Source organism: Hyperolius riggenbachi, chromosome 6, assembly GCF_040937935.1.
Source record: "Hyperolius riggenbachi isolate aHypRig1 chromosome 6, aHypRig1.pri, whole genome shotgun sequence".
NCBI lineage: Eukaryota > Metazoa > Chordata > Amphibia > Anura > Hyperoliidae > Hyperolius > Hyperolius riggenbachi.
In genome coordinates, this window is record NC_090651.1 from 65,581,655 (window position 1) to 65,600,472 (window position 18,818).

At 43.3% G+C, this 18,818-nt stretch overlaps 1 protein-coding gene across 3 annotated transcripts in view; it reads left to right on the top strand.

The window, feature by feature from the left end:
• Nucleotides 1–16,156, top strand: part of USP24 (ubiquitin specific peptidase 24) — a 273,414-nt gene extending 257,258 nt beyond the window's left edge. For all 3 annotated transcript variants that reach the window (XM_068239422.1, XM_068239420.1, XM_068239421.1), the window contains exons 57-67: nucleotides 1,364–1,456; nucleotides 1,777–1,879; nucleotides 4,131–4,246; nucleotides 4,335–4,448; nucleotides 5,941–6,006; nucleotides 6,301–6,364; nucleotides 7,461–7,539; nucleotides 7,620–7,695; nucleotides 12,941–13,027; nucleotides 14,098–14,208; nucleotides 15,410–16,156. In XM_068239422.1, the coding sequence (XP_068095523.1) occupies nucleotides 1,364–1,456; nucleotides 1,777–1,879; nucleotides 4,131–4,246; nucleotides 4,335–4,448; nucleotides 5,941–6,006; nucleotides 6,301–6,364; nucleotides 7,461–7,539; nucleotides 7,620–7,695; nucleotides 12,941–13,027; nucleotides 14,098–14,208; nucleotides 15,410–15,472 (972 nt within the window). In that variant the 3' untranslated portion in view covers nucleotides 15,473–16,156. The remainder of the gene's footprint in view (nucleotides 1–1,363; nucleotides 1,457–1,776; nucleotides 1,880–4,130; nucleotides 4,247–4,334; nucleotides 4,449–5,940; nucleotides 6,007–6,300; nucleotides 6,365–7,460; nucleotides 7,540–7,619; nucleotides 7,696–12,940; nucleotides 13,028–14,097; nucleotides 14,209–15,409) is intronic.
• The last annotated feature ends 2,662 nt before the right edge of the window (nucleotides 16,157–18,818 follow it).

An 18,818-nucleotide genomic window follows, 5' to 3' on the forward strand; every position in this document is an offset into this window, starting at 1 on the left:
CATGTCCGATCTGAATTTCGATCGATTTTCCGATCGTTTTTTTTTTTTTCATTGTTTTTTTCGATCGATTTTCATTCAGTTCTATGAAAATCGGTTAAAAAAAATCGAAAAAAACAATCGAAATTCAGATCGGACATGTTGGAAATAATCATTCTGGCAGGTAAATCCGCCAGAAAATTGTATGGTGTGTACCTAGCATAATGCTAATTTAAAGAGTACTTAAAGGGGCACTACAGCGAAAAACTGTAAAATTTAAAATATGTGCAAGCATAAACGAATCAGTACATTTTTTCCAGAGTAAAATGAGCCATAAATGACTTTTCTCCTATGTTGCTGTCACTTACAGTAGGCAGTAGAAATCTGACAGAAGTGACAGGTTTTGAACTAGTCCATCTCTTTATAGGGGATTCTCAGCAAGGCTTTTATTCTTTATAAAGATATTCCCGAAAAAGGATTTAAACAATGATGCTGGCCAGCTTCCCTGCTCGCTACACAGTTTCTTGGCAGTTGGACGGAGCAACTGCCATTCACTAAGTGCTTTTGAAAATAAATATATCCCTGAAAATCACCTAAACATGTCACTTCTGTCAGATTTCTACTACCTACTTTAGGTGACAGCAACATAGGAGAAAAGTAATTTATGGCTCATTTTACTCTGGAAAAATATTCTTCTTATTTGAATATGTTTGCACATATTCTAAATTTTACAGTTTTTCGCTGTAGTGCCCCTTTAAGGTTTAAATAGACTGAGCCTGTAATGACATTAAATATGTACCTGTCCAGACGTCTTTGGGGCAGAGGAAACGCTCTGACCCCTCTCATCAGCAGTGCAGTGGCGCCCTTGTTTCCAAAGACTTCCGAAGCTCTTTGAAAACCTCCGCCGGTGTGGCTGCAGCCTGCCCCCATCACGGTAGCCGCGGCCTGATTGGTGGCTTCCTGGGGGCGGGCTGCAGCCACACAGGTGGGCAAGGCCAAAGCCTTGGCGGCAATTTTGAAAAAAAATGTCTAGGGCTCATTCTTAAAGGGAGGCGGAGCGATCACCTGCCTGAAGGGAAGACATCAGGACAGATGAGTATTTAACCCCGCGACTCCCCCAATCCTCCATCTTTCAGACAGAGCCTGTCTTTACAGTCTCTGTCTATTTGGCTTTAGAAACTCTTCAATAGCTGTAAAGACAACTGGAGCACGAAACAGTCTTTCAGAGTAACCAGTTAGAATCATTTCATTGACTCATAGCTGTAACCTGATTGGTCGCTCTGCATAAACTGCTCCACATGTTGCTCCACCTGTTTCAGTATCTGGCAATAGGGTCACTTCATGCACTGTGTAACACTCATTGTCTTTATTGTCTTTTGTTATACAGCAAGGAATACGTGCGGTGGAACTGCTCTTGAAGTACTCTGCTCTGCGACATTTCATTAATTTCCTTCTTGGTCCCAACCGGAAAAATAACCAGGTACGGTGTATATAGTGACTCCACTTGCATCCTGAATTGTTGTATTAATGCATTGTTCTTTGCACAGGCACTGGAGATAACATAGTTACTTTCAAGGGCAAAAAGTATTGCTTTGCCTGGATCTGCCCACTCTCTAGAAGTTCTGTATTTTGGGCTGTCCATTCAGACACGTGCTTCTGTTTTGTTCTATATAGTAACAGCGCAATCTTATGTCTTACTTTTAGCTTGTAGCATTTTCGTTTTTCCTGCAGTAATAAGTTGACATAGAGTAACTGCTGTGTTCCTCTCAGTACATTTGTTTGGTTGCTTCTGTTCTCCAGAATCGCCGGTGGAATTCTGCACAGGCCCGGGAATTTGGTTATCTGCACAACACAATTGCATTGCTGGTCCTCCACACTGATATCTCCTCCCACATGACGTCCGGTAAGACATGACTATAGCTGAATCAGCTTCTCTGCACATTATGTGGGCAAAATACCTTCATTGTTTTGCAGGTGTAGACGTCAAGCACTGGTAGTGGTGCACACAGGTGTAATGAAAGGACATTTACATGAAACACTATGAAGATGCCATAGAAGAGATATGTTTTCATAGGATTGCATACACATTTGGTTGTAGAGGAGTAAAATTGAATGGAAATTCCACTTGTGGTATAAAATCACTATAAATATTGATCAGTGCTGCAAAAGTCTGTCATTTAAAGATGAACTCCAGTTAAAATAATGTATTAAACTGCTTCATTTTTACAATAATTATGTATAAATGATTTAGTCAGTGTTTGCGCGTTGTAAAATCTTTCCTCTCCCTGATTTACATTCTGACATTTTTACTACTGGCAGGTGATGCTTTTTTTTTGGCAGTTGGAAACCGCTATAAACAGCTGTTATTTCCCACAATGCAACAAGGCTCCCACAGTGTAATGTCAGAACCATGGTCCTGACATCACACTGTGGGAGGGTGTACTAGAGGAATTGGCGCAGGAAACTTGGGAGCAGGATACAGCTGGTATATGGCTGATCCTGCTGCCTCACAAGTTCCCGCCTCGTTAAATAATAATCGCCCTCCAGGCCGCCATGGATAGTGGGGAAGGAAATAATTTGGCTTCCAGCAACTGCTGGAGGCCGAATTTTAGTGTTTTAAAATTAACTTCAGCCCCATCTTCTGACGGCACCGAAGTTACTCCCTGTGCACCGCTATAGTCGTAATTCCTATTACGGCCTATGGTGGCGCTGGCTGCGCCCAAGTCTCCTGCGCTGGAATAGCAGTGTTCGGTGGCAGGGGTTTCACCACAATATCATCCATACAGAGCCCCATGATGATCCCATGATTTCTCATGGGAAATGGGGTATCCGCTACTGACTGGGATGAAGTTCAATTCTTGGTTATGAGTTTCTCTTTAAAGCTCGGTTCTCCTTCCCATATTTTTCATTGTTGGTGAAGGTAAAAAGAGGACTATTTATTATAATTCATTTAAATATCACTGACATCTTCCGCAGTACTTAACAGAGTACATAGCCATGTCACAATCTAATGCTAGGTACACATGTTGCCATTTTCTGACAGATTTACTGTTTATTTCCAACATGTCCAATCTCCGATTTGATTTTTCAAACTATTTTTTTTATAGAAGTAAACAAAAAATCGTACATGTTGGAAATAATCGATCTGACAGTAAATCTGTCAGAAAATTGCATCGTCTGTACCTAGCTTAATTCCTACCATATAGCATAATCCCTACAATGAGACTCGCACACATGCTAGATGGAACAGGTATAGGAGATAATAGTGTGCACATGTTTAGTCTAGTTAGTAGGTCATAGCCCACTGTTTCACGCCCATGCTTTGGCATAATTCAGTTAAAGGGCCAGTTTCCACTGCTGCAATTCCGGTCCGATTCCCTGCGTGCAAATTCGGATGCAATTTTTTCAACCTATTGAAGTCAATGGGTTGCATCCAAATTCGCATGCGGGGGGAAAGTGGATGGCATGCAGCATAATATTGCGTCATGCATCTGAATACCATAGCCATGCATGGCACAGATAGTTATTTTGGGTGTGATCTCAAATGACAACATCGCGTATTGTAGACACCTGCTGACGCAGTGTAAACTTACCAAAGGAAAGCTTGGAATAAGCCGGGACAAGGTTCTCCAGCACCCAAGGCTGAGACACCAAAGTGCGCCCCTCCATCCCTCCCACCCCAGCTGTCATACACGGATTCTTATTAAACTAAGAGGCGCCACAGGGCCCACAACCTCCCCAACACCTTAATATCTAGTTATTTGGCTTGCAGTCACTGCCATGTATCCCCTTTTCTTATTTCTTTCTGCTTCAAACACAATTAGCAAAGACAGCTGAATGAATTGTGCGCCCCCTCCTACACTGCGCCCTGAGGCTGGAGCCTCTAGCCTATGCCTCGGCCCAGCCCTGCTTCCAGTTAAAGCCTGCAATTTATCAGAAGGCAATGGCTTGTACATTACCATAATAACCAATCAATACTTGTTAGTTGTAAAAAACTGTCACTTGGTAAATAGTAGACATTGCGAAGAGGGTGTATAATATACCTGTTATATGGGATGTTTTACATGCATATATTCGGTAGGAGGAGCTATTTGACAAGCCTCTGCTGTTGACTGTTAGAATACACCCTGATGTAGTGTTCTCTCATCACCCAGCTCCTGCTGTCGACAGGCCTCAGGCTCCAGTTACCATACATGGCCCCCTGATGGCTCTGCACCCAGAAGTGGAAGCTCTGATGTTCATGCCAGAGGGAAAGGCTTATTTATTGGAGGTAGGTTGCTTTGTGCACACATGGTTTGTGTACACATATGTACATAGAGTAAGCACATGCATACATCTCTGTGCTGTCTGTTTTGCAGGTGATGTATGCCATGCGGGAGCTGCCCGGGTCACTCTCTGTGCTCATAGAGATGCTGGTTTACTGCTGCTTCTGTAATGAGCGGTTCTCATTCACCACGCTGCACTTCATCAAGGTACTTATAACATACAGTGCCAGTCTTTTATATACAATAGGGAAATCAAATGTGGAGAATACTAAACGTAAAAGCAGAATGAAACCCAGCATTTCTTCTTTGCTGTAATAGATTTACAGGATATTATATACAACCAGCATTTTTTTTTTTACTAGAACAGCATTCAAAGGGTTACACACAGGACTTAGAAGTTCCCTGCCAGCAAAGTTGGACGCATGAACTTTAGATAATGTTATCTTGTATTTAATTGTATCAAGTGAGGAATGTAAATAAACACTTCTCTGACACTGCAGGCTCTGCTGAACAAAGTCATACATTTATAAAGCATTTCTGCTTACTTTAGAACATAAATAAAATGCCATGTCCGCTCTCAGAAAAAAAAAAGTGTACTTTGGGAACGTATAATTTCTAAATGAATACTAATACTTATGATCAAAAGCAAATATGATAACCGTATGGCATATAAAAAGTTGGAAAACATGTTTTTGACTATTATGTCAGGGTCTTATACCGCTTTAAGAGTCATTTCTCCTAGGGTCGGTCAGATGGGCTCTCAGCCACGGTCATACCAACAATATGTATATGTGATATTGCAGACATCCCTAATGACATAACAGACCAGGATTCTTTTTATATAAATATCTATTCTTGCATTTACATACAAAGAATATACAAAAATTACATAGAGAAGAGTTATAACCAGTATTCAAATAACATGAAAAATATCTAACCTGATTGGTCATCTGAGTACATAAAGTTAAATTCCACACTTTACCAACCTCTCTTTGCTGGGGTCTTGAACCCACGACCCTGAGATTAAGGGTCTCATGCTCTAAGCCATACGTTATAGGATTCCTCTATGTATGTATTCCTCTACTGAGCCTGGTTCCTCTTCTTAGTCACAGCCACACTACTATCCATGAAGGAGCTCGGCCTCACTGCACAGGCACACTGACGTCCAGCGCAGTTGCACAAAGCACCTGTGCACGAGGGCCGCTCCATGCTACCGCGCAGGCGCTGGCCGACATGCGCAGTGCAGCTGTGCTTGTACGCAGACGGGAGTGCGGCTGAGTGAACCTATGCGACAAGCCATTGTTGAATAGGTTCAGAGGATCTCAGCACTGGAATGGCTAGCTGAAGAGGGGACCTCTTCTAAGGTCTCTTAACGCTCCAGGTACACTTTTTTCCTTAAAGCTTCCCAAGTCCCTGTTGATGACATTTTTTTTTTTGTTTACTCTGATGTTACCCGTAAGAAATCAAGGGAAATCTTGTCATTTGGTACCCAGACAAAAGCACCTCCCTTCCTGTTTTGTCTGTAAAAGAAAGCAAGATGTTTTGACTCCTGACTCATTTTGATGGTTGCTTCCATATAAATACATCAACATTCACATTGCTTGTGGTGTGTGATATTCTCAAGATCAGACATGTAGCAGACTGGAATATATTGGGCTCTGTGTAATTGTTGTCCCTTGTTTGTGTGATGTCTCTGCAGAGCCAGCTGGAGAGCGCTCCTCCGCATGAGCTGAAGAACATGTTCACACTGCTGCTGGAGATTCTGGTGGGTGTGCAGGATAAAGCCTCTACCTGACCTTTAACTGACCACTTTTGTGAATGAAATTCTATTTATTTATATTCCCTCAACGTTAATATCATTACTGTACAAAATCGATAATAGAAACAATATTGTGCAGAAATTGTCTGATTATCGATCCCGTTATTGATCAGGAGCAGATCGGTTATGTCGGAAATGATCTGTACGCTGGCAGGAACAGTCACTGAGGTGTGCCCATTGCTCTGTAACTGAGCAGCTGATTCTGGGAAGGCATACAAATCTCTCTTCTTGATTCTGCAGGTGATTGAGGACACCATCCAGTTGCAGAGGCTGAAGTTTACCTTCGAGTCTGATGGGCTGTTAGGTAAGCTTAGGGAACTAAAATGTAATGAATTTTGATTGCCGGTATCAAAGCAGAGATACTTGAAAGTGGAGTTTACCAATACAGAGGTCACTGCATAAAATAGTACTTAAAATATTTAATGTACGTATACTTAACCTTCTTAGCGGTATGGACGAGCTCAGCTCGTCTATAACCGCCGCAGGGCACCGCTCAGGCCCTGGTGGGCTGATTTTCTTAATTTAAAAACAAAACAAAACACGCAGCTAGCACTTTGCTAGCTGCGTGTTCGGGACGATCGCCGCTGATGCGCCGCTACCCATCGCGTAACCGTCGCTAGGCTAGCTACATGATTTTTAAAAAAAATTCAAAAAATACTGCTGAGCAGCCGCCCTGGCAATCTTAATAGAACGCCAGGGTGGTTTAAATCACACTGTGCCAAAAAAGATGACTTTTACTTATGTGGGGCTTATGCCATACTCAACAAAGGTACCCATACATCTAGCGATTTTGGTGGCCAAACAATCAGTAGATAGATCTGTCTCTGATGGGAGAGAGATCTGTTGGCTATCATAAACCAAATGCCAATTCACGATCGGTTTCAGCATGAAATATTTTGGAAATCGAGTCGCGTCCCCCCAAATGTGGATGCCCCCTGCATTAATACTTTACCTGTACGGTGTCTGCTGATCGTCCACACTTCTCTTCCTTGTTCGTGCCCAACGTGGTTGCCGGCTTACTGCACACACGTGGCTCGCGTGTAATGTGTCGGCAATCATGTGGGCCTCGAATTAATGCAGGGGCTCTGGGAGGGTACATCTACATTTGGGGGGAATGCGGCCAAGGGTTGCCGTCACATTTTTCATTCCCAATTATTGCACGCCGTTACGGCCGGACACCGGATCGAGCATGTCGGCCCAAGATTTCCCAGCATGTCCGATCGATGCATGCAACCAATTTCACCCCCAAATTGGTCACATCGTCAATCGGGCAAGATTTTGTCAGCACCGAATTTTATCCGATTCGATAATAATGATCAAATAAGATGGTCGACTGACTGCCAAAGCTTAACACTTTTATGCAACTAGCTCCAGACTTGTTTTCTTTTTCATGCCTGTAGCTCTGATGCATCACAGCAATCATGTAGACAGCAGCCGGTGTTACCAGTGTGTGAAGTTCCTCGTCACTTTAGCTCAAAAGTAAGTATGGAACATGAACGCTTGGGGAAAGTTTAGGGACTAAGTACAAGAAGCTATACTCTGTGTTCTGTGTGTTTCAGATGTGCAGCTGCCAAGGAATATTTCAAAGAGAATTCTCACCACTGGAGCTGGGCTGTGCAATGGCTGCAAAAGAAGGTACACTGCTCCATTACTAGTAACTGCTACTTTCTTTTCCCCGTATCATACAGTGCGGGCACAACCTCACTTTTGCAGCATAAGCCCCACCTACAGGAAGCTGGATCATAAGAATGAAAAGTGGCTCCATCCTGGGTGGGCTTATTGCGAGTGCACACATCAAATATAGATTGGCCTACAGCTTCCATGTAGTATGACAATCTATGCAATCTGTGGAAAGTATTTAAAATGTTGGCCCTCATACTTTTATTATTATTATTATTATTATTTATTGTATTTATAAAGCGCCAACATATTACGCAGCGCTGGACAATAAATATATACAATGATACAAGGATGACAGACATAAGGTTATACACATAGAACAAAGTTATACATGCACATTGTACAAAATACATGATCATGCAATATGGGCTGGTTATGTAGGCCCAATATTACAAGTACAGGCTGTCATAGGACAGGAGCACATGATCCTGTAGATTACACTAGGGAGTGAAGGACCCTGCCAGAGGCTTACAATCTAAAGGGTGGGGTGGAAACACTAGGTGGTGCTGTGAAATATTGAGTAGTCACTGTGTGGTAGGGGATAGGTAGGCCATCATAAAGAGAGAGGACTACATGGAAGTGGTAAAATTGGCCTAGATTGGGTATTTGTGATAGGCTTTAGTGTCTGTAGGAGGAGAATACTGCGGCTCAGATTGTGGCTGCTGCTTCTAAAAAAAGATTCAGCAATTAGGACTATACAGAAAACTCTGATTAGGGTCAAAATCCACCTCAAAATATTTCAGCCAATGACGCTGCTTTTTGATGGACAGAATACTTTTGAGATAAGAGGGCTGGTGCACACCAGAGCAGTTCTGGAGCGTTTTTTAAAATGCTTGCAAGGGGAAAACCGCTTGGCTAATGAATGGGAATGGGATGGTGCACACCAGACCTGGTTGTTATTTCCACAAACGCAAACTCGGTGGCTGCAGCATTTTTTAGCTTTCTGAGGCGTTTCTGCCAGAGCCGGATTAAGGCCAAATGGGGCCCTAAGCAAAGTACCAGATTTGGGCCCTCCCCACACACACTGTATTCCCCCAATCAACAAATGCAGCCACCGTGAGCCACTGTGTGTGCCAATCAACAAATGCAGCCACCATGTGCTTTTAATAGATAAATGCATCCAACATTTGTCCCCAATAGACAAATGCAGGCACCGCGTGTCCCCAATCAACAAATGCAGGCACCGCGTGCCCCAATAGACAAATGCAGGCACCGCGTGCCCCAATAGACAAATGCAGGCACCGCGTGTCCCCAATAGACAAATGCAGGCACCGCGTGTCCCCAATAGACAAATGCAGGCACCGCGTGTCCCCAATAGACAAATGCAGGCACCGCGTGCCCCAATAGACAAATGCAGGCACCGCGTGTCCCCAATAGACAAATGCAGGCACCGCGTGTCCCCAATAGACAAATGCAGGCACCGCGTGTCCCCAATAGACAAATGCAGGCACCGCGTGCCCCAATAGACAAATGCAGGCACCGCGTGTCCCCAATAGACAAATGCAGGCACCGCGTGCCCCAATAGACAAATGCAGGCACCGCGTGTCCCCAATAGACAAATGCAGGCACCGCGTGTCCCCAATAGACAAATGCAGGCACCGCGTGTCCCCAATAGACAAATGCAGGCACCGCGTGTCCCCAATAGACAAATGCAGGCACCGCGTGTCCCCAATAGACAAATGCAGGCACCGCGTGTCCCCAATAGACAAATGCAGGCACCGCGTGTCCCCAATAGACAAATGCAGGCACCGCATGTCCCCAATAGACAAATGCAGGCACCGCGTGTCCCCAATAGACAAATGCAGATAATTAAAAAAAAACTGCACTGCCTATTTCCACAAGGTGTGAGACAGACAAACGAATTCACAATCCCAGCAAAACCCCTTACCCTGTTCTCGATATACACTAGTCAATCATGCACTGATACATAAAGCAAGTAGTACACAAACATTTCTACTGACCTGGGGCTTCCTCCAGCCCCCTGTAGACCATGGGCTCCCTCAATGTGTGCCCAGTCCCATCTGTTCCCCTGCTTTCCACCCCAGTAGTTGGGATCTACTGCGCATGCTCACGTATGTGCTTGGTCGCCTTCCTATGACCATCAGTGTTCGGGCTCGTAACTGCGCATGCGCAGAGCACTCCCAACTATGGGAGTACAACCAAGCATGTGCATGTGCTGGGAGGACAGTGGGAGTATGAATGGGACCAGACACAAAGGAAACCCATGGACTATCGGGGGGCTGGAGGAAGCCCCAAATAAGTTTACATTTTATTAAATTTTAAATGCTTGTGTACCATTAGTCTCAGGTACAATTTAAAAGCATGCCAGGTTTGGGAAAAAATATTGTATAAGTGTAAAAGATAGCCCACTAATAAACACAATCACTAATCATGCACATAAAGCAAACATCTGTACATTAAACAACACATAAGCATTTCAGGGGGAGACTCAGGGAATCACTCGACTTGGTGAGCGATCAAGCATCCGCTTTGATAATTATCGAATCGGAGCCACCACATGCATGCCCGATTTGACCAATTTCAGCCCGAAATTAGTCAAATGTATCGATCGGACATGCTGCAAGACACTGGATGACACAGTTGATGGGGTGCACGGCAGTAACAACGTGGGATATTGGGATGCGTGGCAAACACGAACTATCCTCTGTCTCCTGCCTTGGTCTCTGTGCATCGTCTGCATTGCCGCTGGCTTCTGTAGATTATGCAGCGTGACGGCACACACCCCACGTGCTGAATGCCGGAAGCCCGTCCGCAATGCAGAAGATGAATGGGGACCACGGCAGGACACAGAGGACAGGTACGGTATTAATTGCATGGGGGGGCATTCACATTATTGGGGCAGCAATGGAGGCGGCATCACAAGACTGAGTCCCAATAGATTTCATACTAAAATCTCTCTCAGGAATCGGTCTGTGGTGTATGGGCAGCCACAGATCTCTCTTGGATCAGATTCGATCAAAGAGAGATCTGTCTCTTGGTCAATCTGCCCATACATCATCATCTAACTTGTGGGCACCTTCACATGGAAAATGCCATTTACAAACACAGGCTAAAACACAGGAAAGCTGTCAGGAATCACACATCAGGTTAGCAGCTCCACTGATTTTTAATGTGTGTGCAGATTATCTGCTGCACTTTATTACCTGTCTGTCTGGCTGAGCTGTGCCAGTGTAATCACAACATCCATCCGAGGTCACACAGCCCCACACAGACACAGCCTCTGCAGCATGGGGCAGGATGGAGGGATTTCTCTTTCCAACCTGTTTGATGTGGGGATGGGGCGTGCTCAGCTGCCTCTCGTCTCTCCTTGGTATTAGCTGGAGCTGGAGGGAGATGCCAGAAGTAAAAGGAATGTGCTGCTGACTGGAGGGAAGGAGACGCACACATCAGGAGTGGGGCAATGAGGTCAGCAGCCTCACCCAGCCACAGCGAGCACGCTGACTAGAGTCGAGTGGTGCAGGCTGGAGTGGAGAGCGTCTCATTACCATGGTAACGCAGATGCTCAGCCTTGCAGAAACTGTTAGCTGCTGCGTGCAGGCAGGTGAAATAGCAAAAGAGCTGCTCTGCTGCCCGCCCGATGAGTACATTCTGGGGCCCCTTAGCAGGAGCAGGCATGTAAGAACAGCAAATTACATGCTGTGTACAAGCACATTACAGGCCATTTTGACCCTTAATGGGGCCCTAAGCAGGAGCTTGTAGTGCCTGGTTGAAGATCTGGCTCTGGTTTCTGCCTCCATGTTAGAGTATAGGAAAAGCTCAAACTGCTCTGAAAAACGCTAGATCAGAGCTGTTTTCCAGGCGTTTTTGTTACAGACGCTGTTCAGTAACAGCTTTACAGTAACAATATTTGAAATGTGCTACACAAAAACACTCCAAAAAAACGCTAGGCATGTTTAGAAAACCTCTCTAAACATGCTTAGAATTGCTCTAAAACCTCTAGCGGTTTTCAGATCTGCTAGAGGTTTTTAGTGTGCACTGGCCCTAAGGCTGTACTTATATCCCCGCTGGCCATGCCATGCACAGCTAATGGGGATTTGCACACATGATATGATAAAATGTTTCTGACCGTCCATTTATTTTTCCTCACACATTTGGAATTGTCCATCCAAATTCAAGTGTGGGGAATCACTCTGAATCGCCCCCGTGGAAACGAGCCCTAAGACCTGGAATCCATTTACGGTATGATGACAAAACACTCTAAAAAACACTAATGATTTTAAGAGCGATTTTGGCACTTGACAGCAGAGCGGTTTCAGGAAAGCAATATCGGGCCCTGCTTTCTCTTATGAAATTGCTCCAAAAATACTGCAAGCAGGACGATGGTGATTTGGCAAATCACAATCACTCCTGTGGGATCATCTCTATAGGCTTTGTCGTTGAGTGCTTTTGGAATTGCCGGAGATTCCTGGAAAGCATAAATCACTGCTGAATGCACTCTGAGTCTCGGATCTTCTGCATCATCCCTCCCTTTTACAAAGGGAGCTGACACATAATGCCATAGCTCCCAACTGTCCCTCTTTGGGAGCCCTGCCCCTCTTTCCTCTTCATTTGTCCCTCTTTCAGGACTTTGTCCCTCTTTCTATGTAAATACATAAATTTCTCTACTAAAAAAAAGTTTGACTCTAAACTTTATTCCCATCCTTTAAATTGATATATTACTAATTTTAAAATGTTAATATGAAGGAAAATGAACAAGGATAGAAAGGACCAGTGTGGGTGGAATTATAAAACCTATTTTTTTAATGAAATCTTTATGGTATGCGTGTCTAGGGGTGTGATGGGGGCATGATCAGGGGTGTGGCAGGGGCGTGGCTTAAGTGTCCCTCTTTCTCCTCTCAAAAAGTTGTGAGGTATGCATAATGCATCTGAACCAATTTTACTAATCCTGGTAGTTTTCCAGATGGTACAATAATGATCTAGAAGTGGAATGCTACCATGATAGCAGTATGCAGGTTTTCCTAGATCCTTCAGCTACACTCATAACTGTATCGGTTTCACATATTGCCTGAGCTGTACAGTCACGTGACTCCTTTCAGAAGCTTGTAGTCCTTACTCCTTCTTACGTTCGTTTCTTATTGATGAGATTCCTTTTATAAACTATGTAGTGCAGTCTGAGATTAAGATCTTCCATTTAGTGTAGTACGTCATTATATTTTCTTCTTGTTTTTCCCCCTGGCAGATGTCTGAGCATTGCTGGGCTCCACAGAGTAATGTGTCCAACGAGACCTCCACAGCCAAGACCTTCCAGAGGACCATCTCTGCCCAGGTAAGACTACAGAGATGGTTAAAGAATCAGCAGAAATCACATGTATACCTACTATGGGTATTCCAGGGTTAAACCTGTTAATCATCAATAAAAGTGGTCTTTTTGGAATTAGTGTTGTGAAAGGTTTATGTAACCTGCAATTACTGACTTGTTGCATACAGGTTATGCCTATTCTATAGTGAACAAAGCAAACGTAAACTGATTATAAACTTATGAGGTAATGAATTGTATGTGCACTGCTAATGGGAAATAGAACATTGGTAATGTAGAACATGCCCTGAGGGGCAGTTGTAGCACTCCCAGGTAGTGAATGCTTTGTGGGGGTGCCTGTTTCCCATTTTAAGGGCCATGAGGAGGACTACACGCAGTGCCCCCTGTTGAGATGCAAAGTATTTTGTGTGAGCAAATTCCTGCAGGATACAGCAGTGAGGTAGTTTTGATTCCTGCATATTTTGGCAAGCAGATGCAATTTGCAAATCCTATGCCATTTTAATTAATAGCCATGAGGCAGCAATTGCTGTACTGGAAAACAGTAATTGTCTGAAATCTTTTTCTAAGTAGGAGAAGTGGACTATATCAATATGTTTATTTCATTGTGTTACATGTCACTTCAGGTAACCTTTAAAGGACATCTGAAGTGAAAATAAACGTATGATATGATTTGTATGTGTAGTACATGTCAAATAAATAGCAAGGAATTCAACATAAAAGCCAGAACATTGGCATCGTATAAATGAGCTATGAGAAGAGAGATTTAAACATGGAATAATGTGTAGACAACCTTCTCTAGGAGGATAAAAGATTTCTGGGTAAATTTCACTCTTTCATACAGCAGCTCTATAGCCGAAAGCCCCTCCCACATATCTTAACATTTTCTGACACTTACATTGACCAGTGATCCAGTACCATTTCAGCCTCTGGGTTTCATCAGAATAAATTGTTTTATGAAGTGCAGCTGAGGTGCAGAAGGCTCAAACATTACTATGTACACATAATCTTTTTCCCTTGTAATGTGTAACAGGACATTTTAGTTCAATGCAGTAATGGTTTTGTTGCTTTTAAACCTGCAGGATACATTGGCCTATGCCACTGCATTGCTTAATGAGAAGGACCAATCTGGAAGCAGCAATGGCTCAGAGGGCAGTCCAGCCAATGAGAATGGAGACAGAAGTATGCAACAGGTGAGAGACGTTACAGTTAACAAAATGTCCTCCTTCTCAGCAGCATGCTTGATACATGGACATTTGTATTCTGTTCTATTGCACTTGAAATTAAATGACTTTTTGGGTTGTAGTAATAGATTGTCACAGTTACCAGTTTGACAGTGGTTCAACCACTGGACTGGTCAGGGTAGTGCCTGCAAGTGACCACTGACTAGCCTGGCAGGACTAGCACAAGACAGATGTATAGCAAACACAGTACAGGTTTAGGGTTACTGCAGACAGGATTGGAAATCTACAAATACCTGGTAAAAGCAATCTTCCTCCATAGCTCCTACCCCTGGATCCCTCTTCCTCTGAGTGTCAATGCTACACAAAATGACTAAGCCAGAAAGCTTTGATTACCTGCCAACTTTTGCTTGATGTGACCCCCCCCCCCCCCACCTTATTTTCCACATATGATCCTGGAGGAGGGTACAGACACCCCTGATGTGTGTGTGGGGTGGGGGGGGTGTATTGGGGAGGGGATTTGGGAGTGGCAGTAGGGATTGATGGTAAATTTTCTCAGATGCAGCCCTGTTGCTCACTATGGAAGGATATGAGGGGGGGGGGGGGGGGAGGGACTGTTTCAGTGGTCTTAAATGTTAGCAAGTCTTTCTGGCTTTAATGTTTAGCCTCAGCCTAAAATACTTTATGAATCACTCACCAATGGCAAGGTTATAATAACTCACCGTTTATTTGATCCGCATGTTTGTTCCATAGAAAGTGTCTCAGGAAGCATTACATCAGCTTTATAACCATGGATAAAATGGCTACATCTGTACAGGTAGTCGCCGGTATACGTACAAGATAGGGACTGTCGTTTCTCGTTCCTAACCTGAATCTTTCCATAAATCGAAATGCTGTGCAATCTCTTCCCCTGTACCACACACACACACTTTTGTTCTCCTGTGCCCACATTTTCAGGTGGGTCATTAGTAAGTTGGATGTTTTAGAAGTTGGTGACTACCTGTAGTTCTGTAGTGACAGGTTCTGTTTGAGCTAAGGGCATACTTACATTGGAGGGTATTATAAAAACATGGGGGAACACCTGAGCCACACTGATAAAACTTCACACATTCTCGAGAGTCCATTTGTTAGCAGAGCCTCTTTAGGATAAAATGTATAATGATTTGGTCATTGGAAGCTAGTCACTATTTATGCCGTTTTCTGTATTTTTCAGGGTCCTGACTCTCCAATGATAATTGGAGACCCAAAAAGTGACCTTGAGGACGTCGATCCTTAACCACATTTCCCAGGTACAAAAGACGGAGAGTCTGTGTTGCGCTGTGAAACGAACATTTTTTTTGAGAACCACAACCCATTTTGCGCTTGCGTTTCCACCACGTCCTGCAGAGGACCTCGAGGACCGACCTCCTCGTACTCCCGGAACCGACCCAAAACCTGCAGCCCAAGGCTCTTTTTTCCGCTCTTTCACTGCAAGACGGAGGACCAGTCTCACTGCTGCAAAAACGAGCGTACAAAATCTTTTTGTCAAGATTTTACTGCAAAAACAAGGAAACCAGACAAGTGGTTGATTTTTTTTTTCTTTTTAATTTGTGAGAATTAAAAGGAGTGAATGTAAAATTGTGGCTTTTTTTCTGTAATGCTGCAGACAGAGGTTTCATTTTGGTTTTATACGAAACATCGAGGGGGAAAAAATTCCTAACTGCATTTCGGTGCAACTGGCAACTTTTTAATCTTGCGATATTACCTAGGAATCTTAAAATGATGTAAAAAAAAAAAATATATGTAAAACTTAATCTTGTACAAAATTAGTTTGAAATTGAACTTTTAAAGAAGAAAACAAAAAAGCAAAGACACTTTGTATTTAATATGTCTCCATAATGTTTGTTTAGTAATTTGGTATATCTGTGCCATGGAATCATGCGTCGCTTCGCATTGAAATTAAACTGCCTCTGTTGTCATACATTGTTTTTTTTTTTTTTCAAGTTTTTGCCCCAATTCTTCCTCTATACCATGTGGAGGGAATAATGTTAGGTAAGGACTACATTCTGTGTCTGAATTCACTAGGAACAAATGACTCAAGGTATAAAGTGCCTCAGAGAAGTTGCTACATATTAAAGTGAACCAAGCTCCATTTTTTTGCACCCAAGGCATCTCGAAAGCACATTTAAAATGCATGCCAACAATGTGGCTCAATATAAAAAAAAACTTCAATTTTACCTCTTTTTGCATTAAATGGTTTAGCAGAGGCCTTAAAGTGAATGGGAACCGCATTTAAAAAGATGAGACAGATACTTACGCAAGGAGAGGGAAGGCTCTGGGTCCTATAAAGCCTTCCCGCTCCTCTCCTGGTCCCCTCGTTCCGGTGCTGGCTTGCCCGGTAGCAGTATTTGACTAAATTAGTCAAATACTGCTTTACCAGGCTGAAGGAGGCTTCAGAAGGGCGGCCCTGTACGGCACCTGCGCAAGCACGCTCTCTTGCACGCTCACGCCTGTGCAGTATGGAGCCGCATGTCTTCGGGAGGACACGGCTCCCGAAGACTTCCAAATACCCTTTCAGTGGGGGAATGAAACGGGGGGGGGGGGGGAGGAGCCAACACAGGATAGAGAGCACAGAGAGAGGAGGCGGAAGGCTCTATACGACCCAGAGCCTTCCCTCTCCTTAGGTAAGTATTTGCTTCATTTTTTAAAAAAATGCGGTTCCCATTCACTTTAATTACCCTACCTCCTAGGCCTTTGGACCACAGAAATTTCAGGCAGATAAAGACTGGAAATATTTTATTGCACACATTAGCTGAGAGCAAACTAAAGCTTTCATCAGCGGAGGGAGGGGGTAGATGGGAAACTGTACTTCAAAGAGTTTAGAGAAGGCACAGATGCTATCTTCTCACCTTCCTTGTGAATAAATAATGGGCAGCTAGAAGAGGAGAACATAGCAGCTCCTATAGCTATTAGAAACCAGGGGGGGGAAAGGTGGTGCTTGGTTCCCTTTAAAGCTGAACTCAAGCCATTGCGCATTTTGTTTCATTCTGGATGATGTGGAAAATTGTTACAACCTATTGAGTTTTTTAGTTCTGTCTTTGCCCCCATCTGGTAGATTCACTCCCTGTACTGAAAGGAAGTGGAAACCTCTCTCCAGCAGCAACGGACAACAGTCACAAAGTTGTTTTATTTGTAGAGTAGGGAAGAGTTAAAACGTCAGTTTTGTTGTTCATGTGACCACCAAGGTTCATGTTTAGGTCAGTAGAGGTCCCAGGCAAGAAAAGTAAAAGAAGACCTCCCTAATTTGGTTATAAATGGCCACGATAAACTGGCAGACATTATAACACTTTCTGATTCCATCCAGAATTTTCATATTTTAAGTTTTAAAAGATTTATAGGCTTGAGTTCTAAGTACCTACTTACTATTAAAGTGAATCTGTTATGTCATAAAGCAGTGGTACCTTGTTGTGCCTGCACTTACCTGAGGTTATCTGCTAATCATTTCTGTGTATCTCGGAGACCCTGGTGCTAACAGTAAGCCTCGGCTTTTTAATTATCCGCTAAGCTCTCCCAAGTTCTCCATAGAAGAGGCTGCCAAGAGGAATGTGTCTGTACAGTTAACGTTCCCCAAAAATATTTTCAGTCAATAGTTATTGAAAGTCAAAAACCTGCCAAAGTCTCTACTGGACACTAAAGCTATTGGCCGGGAGTGATGAGATTATCTGGTTAAAGTTTTATCTTGGCAGCAGAGGGGGGAAAGATAGCTCTCTGCTAAACTTTGAGAAAGACAATTCACACCCCTAATAAGCAGCAGATTTGATAATTTGATGTTCACTAAACTCAAACAACAAATCACATTAGATAAAGAGGATAACTGCTCTGCTGAAAGGTCAGGTTTAATTCTAGTGTTGCGAGTTTCAGCCGTTTGGCACCATCAGCCCAAGCATACAAATATGGACCACCAGTCTTGTATGCATTTGCGGCTAGTGAGCAGGACAGGTTATAAATACGATTTACAAAGTTGATAAAGCATAATGGAGCCTCCTTATATAGAAAAAGCTGAACTATTGAAAAATGATGCATTCATTATGTGTATAACCCTTTCTTGTTATTTCTATTCTGTACTGACTTTGTACATTTTGTAAGCTTTATTTTCAGGCTATTGTATTAAGAAACCCATTGATCACTTTGCTGTGCGGTAAATCTTCATTGAGGAAAGGATTTGTGTGTGAAAGTTAGTCCTAAATGGAGGGCTTTGTCATATACAAACTATCTCATCTGTATGAATCCTCCTACCACATGTACATAACTTTGTACACACAGATAGTAGTTCATTTGGTCTCATAGGAGTACTCAACCTCTCTGGCGTTATGATTATTTCTAGATTCAGGGTCTAAAAGCCGTGCAATTTTTCACAAGCTTTTAGACCATAAAAACAAGAAAGAAAACATACCCCAGAGAGATCTGCAGCAGCTCCTGCATATAACTCACTCAGGCACGGGATTACTGCCCTGAGCTGCAGATTCCGAGAACAAAATAAAAAATAAAATGCAATACCTGCTTTTGTTAGTAGTAATGTCCTTCTTTCTCAGGCTGTGCACTCCGTTTGCTCCCGTTTAGTCATGACATTTGATCCGGAACTA